The following is a 14202-nucleotide window of genomic DNA, read 5'->3' as shown; positions in this document are numbered from 1 at the left end:
TGAGAGAATTTCAAAGATTCACAGCCATCTGAGTCTAAAAGTATCTCCCAGTCCTAAATGCCTTAGCCTTCCCTTGAAACATTTCCCCAAATCTGGAACAGCCCCTCGATGAGCCTCCTGTCGATCCCTGTCAGAACTATGTAATTCCCCTTGTTCTCCTAATTCCTGGTATGATTACTTTTTCTTTCCTTGTTGGACAACGTCTTCATCCCAGGAATTAAGCTACTTAACTTTCGAACCTCTAAATGAATGTGCCCTTCCTTAAGAGTTCCAAAGACACGGCCTTCCAGCAGCTGTCTCCACCTTCACCCTCCCTCCCCACCGCCCCACCCCTGGCTCCATTATCTTTTTTATTTTGTTTGCCTCCATCCATCACCGCTCTGACTCCCAGCTCCACTCCCCTCCCCTACATGGTTCAATCTGCCCGTTACCTTACCCGCCCTCTCGGTCCATCTATCACCTACTGGCCCCCATCTTGGCACTCCCTCTCTCCTCTTTATACTGGCCATCGCCCCTCCACTTTAAGTCCTGATTTAGGGCTTCAACTCAAAAATGCCAACAATTCCTGTCCCCTACACAGATACTGCTCAACCCACTGAGTTTCTCCAGCATATTGTGTGTTGCTGGTGAGAGGAGTATTAATTTTAGGATGCTGTTGTTCCATTTTACACCATCCTGTTTTCTAAGAAAAAATGTGGGCAGGAGGTAGGCTACAGGCTATTTTAAATGTGATGCACGAGCGGTGTCCCATTTATGAAGTATTTCTTTTCGTATGCCATTCACAGAGGAGTTAGATTGCATACACTGAATGCAACTGAGGATCCAAGTACACTTGTTATTTTTCTGAACAGAATTCTTCACTGAATTCACTGTCCAATTTGATTGCATATATTTGAACATAGAATCTTCCATGAACCAACATATTCAATTGGTAATTTAAAGCATAATCTGATCACAAGATCACAAGACAAAGGAGGAGAAGTAGGCCATTCAGCCCATCGAGTCTGCTCCGCAGCTCCCCCATGAGCTAAACTATTCACCCATCTAGTTCCAATTTCCGGCTTTTTCCCCATATCCCTTGATACCCTGACTAATTAGATACCTGTCAATCTCCTCCTTAAACACCCTCAATGATCGGGCCTCCACAGCTGTATGTGGCAACGAATTCCACAAATCCACGACCCTCTGGCTAAAAAAATTTCTCCTCATCTCTGTTTCAACTAGGTACCCTCTAATTTTAAGACTATGGCCTCTTGTCCTGGACTCACCCACCAAGGGAAACCTTTCCACATCTACTCTGTCCAACCCTTTCAACATTCGAAATGTTTCTATGAGATCCCCTCTCATTCTTCTGATGAGAGTGATGAGTGAGATATTTGGTATTAAATGTCCCTTGAGGTACTTGATGTTTCGGGCTAAGACCCTTCAGCAGCCCTGAAACGTCAACTGTATTCCCCACTGCAGATGCTGCCTGGCCCACTGAGTTCCTCCGGCATTTTGTGTGTTGCTGAAGATTTCCAGCATCTGCACGATCTCTTGTGCCTCCCTTGTATTTAAGAGTGTTAACCTGGAGAACTGAAGTCTTGTTACCCCAGCTAAAAATGGATATATAATGAAGGATAAGGTGTTTTACTTGGTGTGTAGTTCATTTTGTGTTATCCATTTTTAAGTAATTGAAAATAACTATTGCACAGTCTTTTCACTTTTCATAATTTATTGGTATTATATTGATTGGTATAGCCAGAGTAAATAAAATACTGATAAATGAAAGTTTTTGAAAGATGCTTTAAGTATTCTTGCAGATGGCAGGGAAGGGAGCTGACACGCATGGGTGCAAGGTAGTAGAAATGTTCCACAGTGTTAAAGTTTGTGGTGATGTAAAACATCAACCATTCCTCTGCCTCCAGGTGTTACCTGGCCCACTGAGTTCTTCCAGCAGCTTGTCTTCTTTTGCTCCAGATTCCAGCATCTGCAGTATCTTTCGATTAGATATCAGCTCAGCCAAAGTGGTGACATTCAAGGATTATCTTAATATTTTGAGAAGGAATTCCAAAGCTTGATGCAGTAAATATTTATTAGGCAGCACATTTGCAGCCTGGCTTCACAGGGTTCAGTTCTTGCTTTGATTGTTCCTTCCATATTGTGGTCTGATTCTACAGTGGAGGTAGCCTTGTTTTATTTTAATACCGAGTACTAATACTTAATAAAAACTACCTACTGTGGTATCGGACCATGTGAAATTTGAAAAATCCCAAACTTGACACCTTGTCTTGGCGAGCTAGGAAGGTGAGGGTGAAAGAGAAAAGGTATGCTTTATGCAGCATCCTTTACTTTATAAAGTGTACTTTATATCGCCTTTCTTGGCATTAGTGAAGAAAAAGTAAGGTTATTTCAGTTTGCTACCTTGGTTCATATAGAAAGTAGGTAGATGTGACAAGCTTTATAGACAGAGAGAAAAAAATCATTCTTTGGCAAAATTGATTACAACTGTCAGGAAAATAAGGCACTAAATGGATCATAATCTGTGGGGTAACATTGGCTGAAATTCACTTTCTAGGTTCAGGTGTGATAGAAATCACTCCAGTTAATTGCTGCTATATTCCAATCTGAATCAGTCCTCTAGGGCTTGGGGTATAGTGGAGTAAGTGATTAAAAAATCTAAAGCAAAACACAAAGCTAGTTCTGAAATTCAGTAAGGGAGTTTATACACTCAGTGGCTACCTCATTAGGTACACTTTGTTAATGCAAATATCTAATCGGCCAATCGTGTGGCAGCAACTCAATGGATAAAAGCACGCAAGTATGGTCAAGAGATTCAGTTGTCGTTCGGACCAAACATCAGAATGGGGAAGAAATGTGATCTCAGTGACTTTGACTGAATATTTGTTGGTGCCAGATGGAGTGGGTTGCGTATCTCAGAAACTGCTGATCTCCTGGGATTTTTACACACAACAGGAAGGTGACAGAAACTCAAATAACCAACCAGGTATTACAAGAGTCGTATGCAGAAGAGGCACAACACATTGAACTTCAAAGTCGATGTGCTACAGCAACAGACCACACAGAGTTCCATTCCTGTTCCGAGTAAAGTGGCTGTTGAGTATATGTTGTAATAATTCCGTTTGAGGGAGAAATGTTTTTTTGCTTGCTTTAGTTTTACCATCCCAACTACAAACAAACAAAAAAAAACAGGTTCAACCTGATGCTGAGAAAGAAATTCACAGTACAAACTAAAATACGAGCATAGAATGTACAGCCTTTTCATGCTCCTTATTTGATTGAGTTTGAAATGGCTAAAATCAGCATTTACAGCAGTTGTCAAACTTTTAAGAGTGAAAATATTGCAGCCCAGTCTCTGGTCACAAGTGAATTATACATTGCAAAACTGTTTCTGTGTGTCTGTGCAATTTTTTGACTTTCCATATGAATTAATGCATGGCATGCACAAGTTTGTAATCAGTAAAGCAATGATTATTTAAAGCTTGTTTTAAAGTACTGTCACTTAAGGGCCTTGTGTCTCAAATCTTCCACAACCACCGTTGGAGGTAGGTACTGAGGCACTGGACTGGGTTAGTGCCATGATGATCAAGGAACACGGACCTCGAAAAGGTGACTATTTTTCTTCTTGCACACCGGACCATTTCCATTTTCATCTGTTCCCTTCATAAATTTCACAGAGACGGCATCTTTACTGAATTTAACAGTGAGTCTACAGAGGAGAAAATATAGTGTTGCATGTTATAATGCTGTACAGTGAAGGCTGAGCTATACACTGTATTGTATGCTATACCAAAAATATTTGTAGTTCATAGTATCTGTACCTTTAGGAATTTCCAGCCCCCTGCCTTGAGCGCATAGGAGAAGCTTTATTTTGCGTCCAACTGTGCTCTCCTTGCCCTGGGAATGTGTGATGAGACAGTGTAGAAGGAACTTCAAATGTGCCCAGGGAACAGGTTAGACAGAGTGTAAGGGACGTAGAGTAGAGCAGGGGTTCCCAACCTGGAGGCCACAGACCCTTTCATTAATGGTAGGGATCCATGGCGTTAACAAAGGTTGGGAACCCCTGGCCTAGAGGAAGCTTCACTCTGTCTGATCTGTGGTGTACTTGCTGTTAAATTATGATATGAGACAGTGTAAAGGGAGCTAAATGGGTCCACGTCTTGCCTTTGCTGCCCTGCCCAGGATGAGCGTCAGGACGGCATGAAGGAAGACTTGCCTTTTATCATACCCAACACCCCAAATCCATTTTATTTAATTTCAAAATTCCAAGACTCTTAAGAATTCTGTGACTACTTACTCATCCTGTATCTTCACAGTAATCTCCTGCTGGGTGGTATCCAGTATGGAGCGATGCAGTTTGGTGATGAGTTCCACAAGATGGTTACTGCTTAAGAGGAAATCTCCCTTAGCTCCAACACAAGACTTCTGCCAAGTTGAAGGAATTAAATTAGAACTTATTTGTCATTTTAGTCTCTTCAAAATGGCAAAGTCCTTCAGTAGTCTTAAATTTTATTCCAAAACCTGATATTTTATTTTTCTGAAATTAACCTCCCTTCTCCATGGTAGAATCAAGACAGCATGTTTACTGCATTCATTGAAGCACAAACACCCCAATACCTCATTTTCAGCACTAATACCCAACGTGAAAATCAGCACTAGTTTTGCGACTAGGACATGCAGTCAGTCAACATGTTTTTTGATTTACGATAAGTTATTTTGTGACCTCTGAACATCATTTTGCTGTAAACTTCCCATCATCAGTGGTCTGCCTGTCCTGACCTTATTCAGTGCCAAGTGGCTGAATGGGGGTTTGGATGCTCAATTAACAAGGTGAAAGTTAAAAAAAACTTCAAATGCCAGAAATCTAATATAACAAACTGTTGGAAATACTCAGCATTCTAGAATATTGGACCACATGGTGCATCTCTTGTTTCTTGTGCTGTTGGTTTCCAATCTCAGTATAATTCATACATTGGTACTATTGATAGGTACTGATCACATCCTTCATTCAGCTCCCGACTACCTGCTCACCTCCACTAGATGTAGCACAAATAGTCCATCTTTACGTTCACTCATTGAGATGCCCTTGATTTCATTCATTTTGATCATGGTTTTAATTTGAGGGGACTTTGAATCTGCCAAGGCAAAGCAGCTGTTTGTCATCATCAGGATCCTTGGGGAATTCTGGAAATGAGGTGAAAGAACATGTAAAAAGGGCCACAATCCGAGTGATTAAGAACAACATGCGTATGTGCAAAGTGCACGTCTTATTTTATTCTCTGTAAGGTAGGTGCTAAATCACTTCTTTACCATGCTGCCCCCCTTTCCTCCAAGTACTCCCTCCCCAGATGGATCTAGTGTTAATAGGGACGTTATCATACACAAACTCAAACATCTTGGATGGTTCAGGGGCAGGAATGGTTACTTTGAGTGCCAGGCTTTAGATGTTTCAGAAAGGACAGGGAGGGAGGTAAAAGAGGTGGGGGCGTGGCACTGTTGATCAGAGATAGTGTCACGGCTGCAGAAAAGGAGGAACTCATGGAGGGATTGTCTATGGAGTCTCTGTATATGGAAGTTAGAAACAGGAAGGGGTCAATAACTCTACTGGGTGTTTTTTATAGACCACCCAATAGTAACAGGAACATCAAGGAGCAGATAGGGAGACAGATTCTGGAAAGGTGTAATAATAACAGGGTTGTCGTGGTGGGAAATTTTAATTTCCCAAATATTGATTGGCAACTCCCACGGCAAGGGGTTTAGATGGGGTGGAGTTTGTTAGGTGTGTTCAGGAAGGATTCTTGACACAATATGTAGATAAGCCTACAAGAGGAGAGGCTGTACTTGATCTGGTATTGGGAAATGAACCTGGTCAGGTATCAGGTCTCTCAGTGGGAGAGCATTTTGGAGATAGTGATCACAATTCTATCTCCTTTACCATAGCATTGGAGAGGGATAGGAACAGACAAGTTAGGAAAGCGTTTAATTGGAGTAAGGGGAAATATGAAGCTATCAGGCAGGAACTCGGAAGCATAAATTGGGAACAGATGTTCTCAGGGAAATGTACGGCAGAAATGTGGCAAATGTTCAGGGGATATTTGCGTGGTATTTTGCATAGGTACGTTCCAATGAGACACGGAAAGGATGGTAGGGTGCAGGAACCATGGTGTACAAAGGCTGTTGTAAATCTAGTCAAGAAGAAAAGAAGAGCTTACGAAAGGTTCAAAAATGATCAAGATCTAGAAGATTATAAGGCTAGCGGGAAGGAACTTAAAAATGAAATTAGGGGAGCCAGAAGGGGCCATGAGAAGGCCTTGGTGAGCAGGATTAAGGAATACCCCAAGGTATTCTACAAGTATGTGAAGAGCAAGAGGATAAGGCGTGAGAGAATAGGACCAATCAAATGTGACAGTGGAAAAGTGTGTACGGAACCAGAGGAGATAGCGGAGGTAATGAATACTTTGCTTCAGTATTCACTACGGAAAAGGATCTTGGCGATTGTAGGGATGACTGACAGCGGATTGAAAAGCTTGAGATTATAGACATTAAGAAAGGATGTGCTGGAGCTTTTGGAAAGCATCAAGTCTCTGGGACTGGATGAGATGTACCCCAGGCTACTGTGGGAGGCGAGGGACGAGATTGCTGAGCCTCTGGCAATGATCTTTGCATCATCAGTGGGGATGGGAGAGGTTCCGAAGGATTGGAGGGTTGCAGATGTTGTTCCCTTATTCAAGAAAGGGAGTAGAGATAGCCCAGGAAATTATAGGCCAGTGAGTCTTACTTCAGTGGTTGGTAAGCTGATGGAGAAGATCCTGAGAGGCAGGATTTATGAACATTTGGAGAGGCATAATATGATTAGGAATAGTCAGCATGGCTTCATGAAAGGCAGGTCATGCCTTACGAGCCTGATTGAATTTTTTTGAGGACATGACTAAACACATTGATGAAGGTAGAGCAGTAGATGTCGTGTATATGGATTTCAGCAAGGCATTTGATAAGGTACCCCATGCAAGGCTTATTGAGAAAGTGAGGAGGCATGGGATCCAAGGGGACATTGCTTTGTGGATCCAGAACTGGCTTGCCCACAGAAGGCAAAGAGTGGTTGTAGACAGGTTATATTCTGCATGGAGGTTGGTGACCAGTGGTGTGCCTCAGGGATCTGTTCTGGGACCCTTTCTCTTCCTGATTTTCATTTTGGTAGGTCAAATATGATGGCAGAATATAACATTAATGGTAAGACTCTTGGCAGTGTGGAGGATCAGAGGGATCTTAGGGTCCGAGTCCATAGGACACTCAAAGCTGCTACGCAGGTTGACTCTGTGTTTAAGAAAGCATACGGTGCATTGGCCTTCATCAACCGTGGTATTGATTTTAAGAGCCGAGAGGTAATGTTACAGCTATATAGGACCCTGGTCAGACCCCACTTGGAGTACTGTGCTCAGTTCTGGTCACCTCACTACAGGAAGGATGTCGAAAGGGTGCAGAGGAGATTTACAAGGATGTCTGGATTGGGGAGCATGCCTTATGAGAATAGGTTGAGTGAGCTCAGCCTTTTCTTCTTGGAGCGATGGAGGATGAGAGGTGACCTGATAGAGGTGTATAAGATGATGAGAGGCATTGATCATGTGGATAGTCAGAGGCTTTTCCCCAGGGTTGAAATGGCTAGCACGAGAGGGCACAGTTTTAAGGTGCTTGGAAGTAGGTACAGAGGAGGTGTCAGGGTTAAGTTTTTTTATGCAGAGAGTGGTGAGTGTGTGGAATGGGCTATAAGCGACAGTGGTGGAGGAAGATACGAAGGGTCTTTTAAGAGACTCCTGAATAGGTACATAGAGCTTAGAAAAATAGTGCTATGGGCAACCCTGGGTAATTTCTAAAGTAAGTACATATTCGGCACAGCTTTGTGGGCCGAAGGGCTTGTATTGTGCTGTAGGTTTTCTATGTCTGTGTTTCTATGTGTCTATCTTTTCCCTTGTTGTGGTTCACCAGAAAAGTTGCTTGTGAGCACAAGACAAAATATTAGGTCCTAGTAACATTATAGGGTTAGGAAACAGGAGAAGTGGATAAAAAAAAGCGTTACGGAGCCATATTCTATCTGAGTACCTGACAGCATAAACATCGATTTCACTGACTTACAGTAATTCCTCCCCCATTTCCCATTCTGGCTCCCCTCTCACCTCTTCTCTTCTCCTTACCTGCCTATCACCTCCCTCTGGTGCCCTCCTCCTTCCCTTTCTCCCATGGTCCACTCTCCTATCAAACTCCTTCTTCACCCTGGGGCATTGTCCAATTTCCTTACCTTTGCATCGCTCCTGTTAATTTTCATTACTGTGTCCATCATAAGTAATGTGCCCTCCAAGCTGCTGGCTAGCTTCTGATACTTGGCCTTTTTCTGGTTGTCCAAATATTGGCCTTTGAAAGGCTGAGACACACTGGAACAGACACAAGAACAGGTTAAGTCTCAACGGAGTAGCTGGTGCAAATACTGGAATGGATGGCCTCTGCTTGTACTTCCTGGAGTTTAAGAGTGAGAGGAGACTTGGGCTTTATAGAAGATACAGAAGGGCACTGACGAGGTGGATGTAGAGCTGTTTCCTGGGAGAACTTGTTTTTGATAATCCATCTGTACCTATTTCCTTAAACTGGATAAATGAGAATAGGACTCAATTCTTGGCCATGAGTCTTACTCAAGATTATATTTGGCCAGGCAGCATCTCTAGGAAGAGGTACAGTTGACGTTTCAGGCCGAGTCCCTTCCTCAGGACTAACTGAAGGAAGAGTTAGTAAGAGATCTCTTACTAACTCATCCTTCAGTTAGTCCTGACGAAGGGTCTCGGCCTGAAACGTCGACTGTACCTCTTCCCAGAGATGCTGCCTGGCCTGCTGCGTTCACCAGCAACTTTGATGTGTGTTGTTTGAATTTTCAGCATCTGCAGAGTTCCTGTTGTTCAGGATTATATTGTAGCTTTCTCTTCTCTCTATCTCCATGGGTTGGTCCCAGATATCAGTTTAGTACACCATCTCTGAATAGTTTCCAATGTATTTACCTCTTCTCTGAAGTATGGAGATGAGTATTGTTCAGTACTCTCGATGCGATCCCCTCATTTCACTATATAACTGAAATATGGCCTCACTCCTGTATCCAGTTCTCCAGTTCCCCAGCAATAAATGATGACGTTACTTATTTATTACATTACAAAAGACCAGTAAATCCATTGTATCCATTACGCTCCACATTCTCCCTTGTCCCACCAATATCTCCTATGCTCATCAGCTCTGATTCTTTACCCCTGCCCCCCCCCACCACATACACTAGGGGGTTATTTACAGCAGTCAGCTAATCTACCAGCACATCTTTGTTGGGTGGAAACCAGAGCTCCCGGGGGGGGAAAAGCACAAGGCCACAGAATGAACGTGCAAACTCCACATAAACCTCGCTGAAGGTCGTAATTGAACTGGGAGTTGGGAGACAGCAGCTCTACCTATTGCACCACTTGTGACATCCTCCAGGCAACGTTAGTTTCCTATTTACTTGCTATATTTGCATACCAGCCAATCATCATCCCTCTGCAATCTCTCACTATTTGTATAATTGTGCTTTTTTATTTTGAAAGTTAAAATGGACAGTTTCATACTTTACCATATTTGCCAGATCTTCACTTGTTCACTTGTCTATATCCCACTGAAGCCCCGTGTCCTTTCCTACCTACCTTCTGTCAAGAATAAATTTTAGCACCTTAACCACATCATTTATATATACTGCAAAAACTTGAGGCCCCAGGACTGATCCCTACCAGTTACCAACCAGACAAAGGCCTATTTACACCTACTGTTTCCTCTTATTCTGCCAATCTTCTATGTGTGTTAATATAAACAGAAGGGATTCTGCAGGTACTGGAAATCCAGAGCAACACACACAAAATGCTGGAGGAACTCAGCAAGTCAGACAGCATCTATGGAGGGGAATAAATGGTTGACGTTTTGGGCCTGAAATGTCGGCTGTTTATTCCCTTCCCTACATGCTGCCTGACCTCATGAGTTCCTCTGGCATTTTTTTGTGTGATACATGTGCTAATATGTCACCTTCTGCACCATGAGCTTTTATGCAGCAATCCTTTGATGTCGTGTCTTCTGGAAATCTGACTTCAGTGCATCTACCACTTCCCCTTTATCCACAGCCCATGTTAATCCTTCAAAGAACTCTATTAGGTTGATCAAATTTGATTTCTCTTTCCCCAAATCAATGTTGAATTTACCTTGATTTGTTTAAAGTGTCCTGATCGTTGGGTCTTTATTCTTTGGAGCGTAGAAGGTTGACGGGGGACTTGATAGAGGTATTTAAAATTATGAGGGGGATAGACAGAGTTGATGTGGATAGGCTTTTTCCATTGAGAATGGGGAAGATTCAAACAAGAGGACATGAGTTGAGAGTTAAAGGGCAAAAGTTTAGGGGTAACATGAGGGGGAACTTCTTTACTCAGAGAGTGGTAGCTGTGTGGAACGAGCTTCCAGCAGAAGTGGTTGAGGCAGGTTCGATGTTGTTGTTTAAAGTTAAATTGGATAGGTATATGGACAGGAAAGGAATGGAGGGTTATGGGCTGAGTGCAGGTCGGTGGGACTAGGTGAGAGTAAGCGTTCAGCACGGACTAGAAGGGCCAAGATGGCCTGTTTCTGTGCTGTAATTGTTATACGGTTATATAGGTATAATGAGAGCTGCTAGTGTTTTCCCAAGTTACATATTAAATGATGGTGATAATACATCATGGTGAATAGGTACCTCATGAAACATTGGCAAAAAACAGCTCTTCAAACAAGTCTCTGAGCTTTGGGAGGGAGAAGTAGTACAGTTGAGAGATAATTGTCAGTAACAGTAAAGACCCAAGGTGCTGGAGAAATGTTACCTGGGAGCGTAGGAGGCTTTCTTATCCTTGAAGAGCTCACTGGCATACTGTTTTTCTTCCAGTTCTGCTTTCCTCTGGCCGGAGAGTCCTTCCCTGTATTTCTTACACTACAGTTGTAAAGTGGGAAACAACTGTGAGATACAGCACTATAATCAAATGCAGCCCCCACCTTTTAAAGTGCTAATGCTGAAAAAGGGGCAGTCTCTTGCATCTGCGAGTCAGATGCAGTTTTGATAATTTTCACATACCCAGTTGCAAACTTATAAGTGCTGCCTTTATTTTAGACAATAAGACATAGGAGCAGAATTAGGTCATTCCATCTTGGCTGATTTATTATCCCTCTCAACCCATTCTCCTGCCTTCTCCCCATATCCTTTGCTGCCCTTACTAATCAAGCCTTTATTTAATTATACCCAATGACCTGCCCTCTAAAGCAGTCTGTGGCAATGAATTCCACAGATTCATTACCTTCTGGCTAAAGAAATTCCTCCTCATCTCTGTTCTAAATGGACGTCCCTCAGTTCTGAGGCTGTGTCCTCTGGACCTACACTCCCCCACCTTATGAAACATCCTCTCCACATCCACTCTATCTACCCCTTTCAATATTCGATAGGTTTCAATGAGATCCCCCTCCTCATTCTTCTAACTCCAGCAAGTACAGGCCCAGAGCCATCAAACGCTCCTTATACATTAACCCTTTCAGTCCCAGGATCATTCTTATAAACCACCTCTGGACCCTCTCCATTGCCAGCAATCCTTTCTTAGATATGGAGTACTGCTCACAATACCCCTAATGTGGTCTAACCAGTTCCTTATAAAGCCTCAGCATCACATCCTTGCTTTTATATTCTGGTTGAAATGAATGCCAACATTGTATTTGCATTCCTTACCACTGACTCAACTGCAAGTTAACTTTTAGGGAATCCTGCACAAGTACTCCCAAATCCCCTTGCATCTCCAATTCCTGAATTTGCTCCCCATCTAGAAAATAGTACCCCTTTATTCCTTCCACCAAAGTGCATGATCATATGCTTCCCCTAATCTGTCCAAGTACTTCTGCAGACTCCCTGCTTCCTCAACACTACTTGTCCTTCCTTCTATCTTTGTATCATCTCCTAACTTGGTCACAAAAACCAACAATTCCGACATCCAAATCATTAACATATAACGTGAAAAAGGTGGTCCCAACACAGACCTTTGCAGAACACCAATTGTCACCGGCAGCCAACGAGAAAAGGACCCTTTATTTCCACTCTTTGCCTCTTGACAGACAGCCAATCCGTCCATGCTATTATTTTTCCCATAATCCCATGGGCTTTAAAAAATCTTGTTTAGCAGCCTCATGTGCGGCACCTTGTCAAAGGCTTTCTGAAAATCCAAGTAAACAATATCCACTGACTCTTCTTTGTCCTACCCTGCCTATTTTTTCCTCAAAGAATTCCAACAGATTTTTCAGGCGGATTTCCCCTTAAGAAAACCACACTGACTTCAGCCTATTTTATATTGTGCCTCCAAGTATCCCAAAAACTCATCCTGAATAATGAACTCAATAATGGACTTTTGGACAGTAATTTCCAAGAACTTTTTTACTGTAGTCTGCAGACTAGATTTAACATTCTTCCTACAGCACAAAAATAGTATAAAGACTGTGTACATTGACAACACAAGTGCTGACTCAAACACAGCTGATCTGAGTAATTCCTATGTCAATCACTACCTGAAATCCACTGACTGAGATAGATTTAATGCACATATTATGCCTCCTCCATTCAGTTTTCCTGAAGAAATAATCCAAAGGACACTACCGTGGTTTTGGTTGTAAATTCTGTTTGTAGTAGTTCAAAAGAGCCAGTCAGTCTGTCTTCCCTCCAATAGACTTTTGCCATCTGAAGGGCTGTCATAAGTGTGAATAAATGCCCAAAGCACACGCCATCAGTGGATAAAATTTGGAGCAGAAACTCTGACAGACTCCACTCTTCCACTTCAGAGAAGAGAAGCAAAGTCATAGGTAGCATCCCTACCATTACTAGGGATGAGATCAAACTCAACACACGCTGAGGCTTAAACCTGGGACCTTACTGGACTATGCCCTCTCTACTTTGTTCAAATCAGACATGCTGGTTAATAAATCATGTCATAATCCAGGGACTAACTGTATTAAAGAACACAAGTTACAAGAACAGAGCAGGAAAATTATCACATTGAAAGGCACGATAGACTCAAGGAAAGTTGCCTACTCCTGACCCTATTCCTTAGGGTGTTACATAAATAAAAGTTGCGATGTTACAAATGACAAAGGTTTACTTTAATGACCACCTCTAACTTGCCAATGTCACTACCAAGCCAACAGTTTGATCAGAGTTTGCAATAATGCCATCAACAGGTTGTTGGCTTCAATTGTCAACAACTTCAAAACCAGAAAATATGCAACAGATACTGGACATTGTTCTTGTACTGTTCATTAGAAATTATTAGACTCCAGCAACTCTGAAATAGTAACACACACAAAATGCTGGAGAAACTCAGAAGGTAAGGCAGCTTCTATGGAGAGGAATAAAGAGTTGACGTTTCAGGCTGAGACCCTTCAATGGGATGGGAAAGGAAGGGGGCAGAAGCCAGAACAAAGTAGTGGGGGAAGCGAGAGACAGAATACAAGCTAGAAGGTGATATATGAAGCCAGGGGAGGGGAGATGAGGTGAGAAACTGGGAGGTGAAGGGTGGGAAAGGATAGGCTGAAGAAGGACAAATCTCATTGGAGAGGAGAATTGGTCATGGGAGAAGGGGAAGGAGAGGGGCACCAGTAGGAAGTGATATGAAGTTGAAGAGAAGAGAAGAGAAGAGGTAAGAGGGGAGCCAGAATGGGGAATGGAACATGGCCCAGTCCATCATGGGTAAACTCTTCCCCCACCACCACCACTGAGCACACCACCAGATACCAGATCCAGGAACAGTTACTACCCCTCAACGATCAATTTCTTAAACCAGAGGGGATAACTTCATCCGCCCCATCACCAACCTGCTCCCACAACCCATGGACTCATTTACAGGGACTCTTCATCTCATATTCTAAATGTTTATTGCGTTTTTTTCATTTTGAGTTTGCACAGCTTGTTGCCTTTTGCACATTAGTTGTCCGTCCTGTTGGGTACAGTCTTTCATTGATTCTATTGTGGCTATTGGATTTACTGAGTATGCCCAGAGAAAACACATTTCAGGGTTGTGTATGGTGACATATATGTACTTTGATAATAAATTTACTTTGAATTCTGAACTTTGGAAGAAAAGACAAGGGAGAGGGGGGCGAAAT

The 14202-nt window shown here is 42.6% G+C and overlaps 1 protein-coding gene across 1 annotated transcript in view; it reads right to left on the bottom strand.

The window, feature by feature from the left end:
- Positions 1 to 3351: 3351 nt before the first annotated feature.
- The window catches only part of LOC140191358 (unconventional myosin-Ib-like), a 78278-nt gene continuing 67427 nt past the window's right edge, over positions 3352 to 14202 (bottom strand). Inside the window, exons 24-28 of the mRNA XM_072248692.1 lie at positions 10896 to 11002; positions 8294 to 8426; positions 5032 to 5184; positions 4298 to 4425; positions 3352 to 3709 (exon numbers count right to left, since the gene is read on the bottom strand). Coding sequence (XP_072104793.1) covers positions 3586 to 3709; positions 4298 to 4425; positions 5032 to 5184; positions 8294 to 8426; positions 10896 to 11002 — 645 coding nt within the window. The 3' untranslated portion in view covers positions 3352 to 3585. The remainder of the gene's footprint in view (positions 3710 to 4297; positions 4426 to 5031; positions 5185 to 8293; positions 8427 to 10895; positions 11003 to 14202) is intronic.

This window comes from Mobula birostris, chromosome X (genome assembly GCF_030028105.1).
Source record: "Mobula birostris isolate sMobBir1 chromosome X, sMobBir1.hap1, whole genome shotgun sequence".
Lineage (NCBI taxonomy): Eukaryota > Metazoa > Chordata > Chondrichthyes > Myliobatiformes > Myliobatidae > Mobula > Mobula birostris.
The sequence above is the reverse complement of the archived record's forward strand: the minus strand, read 5'-3'. Positions and strand labels throughout refer to the sequence as shown.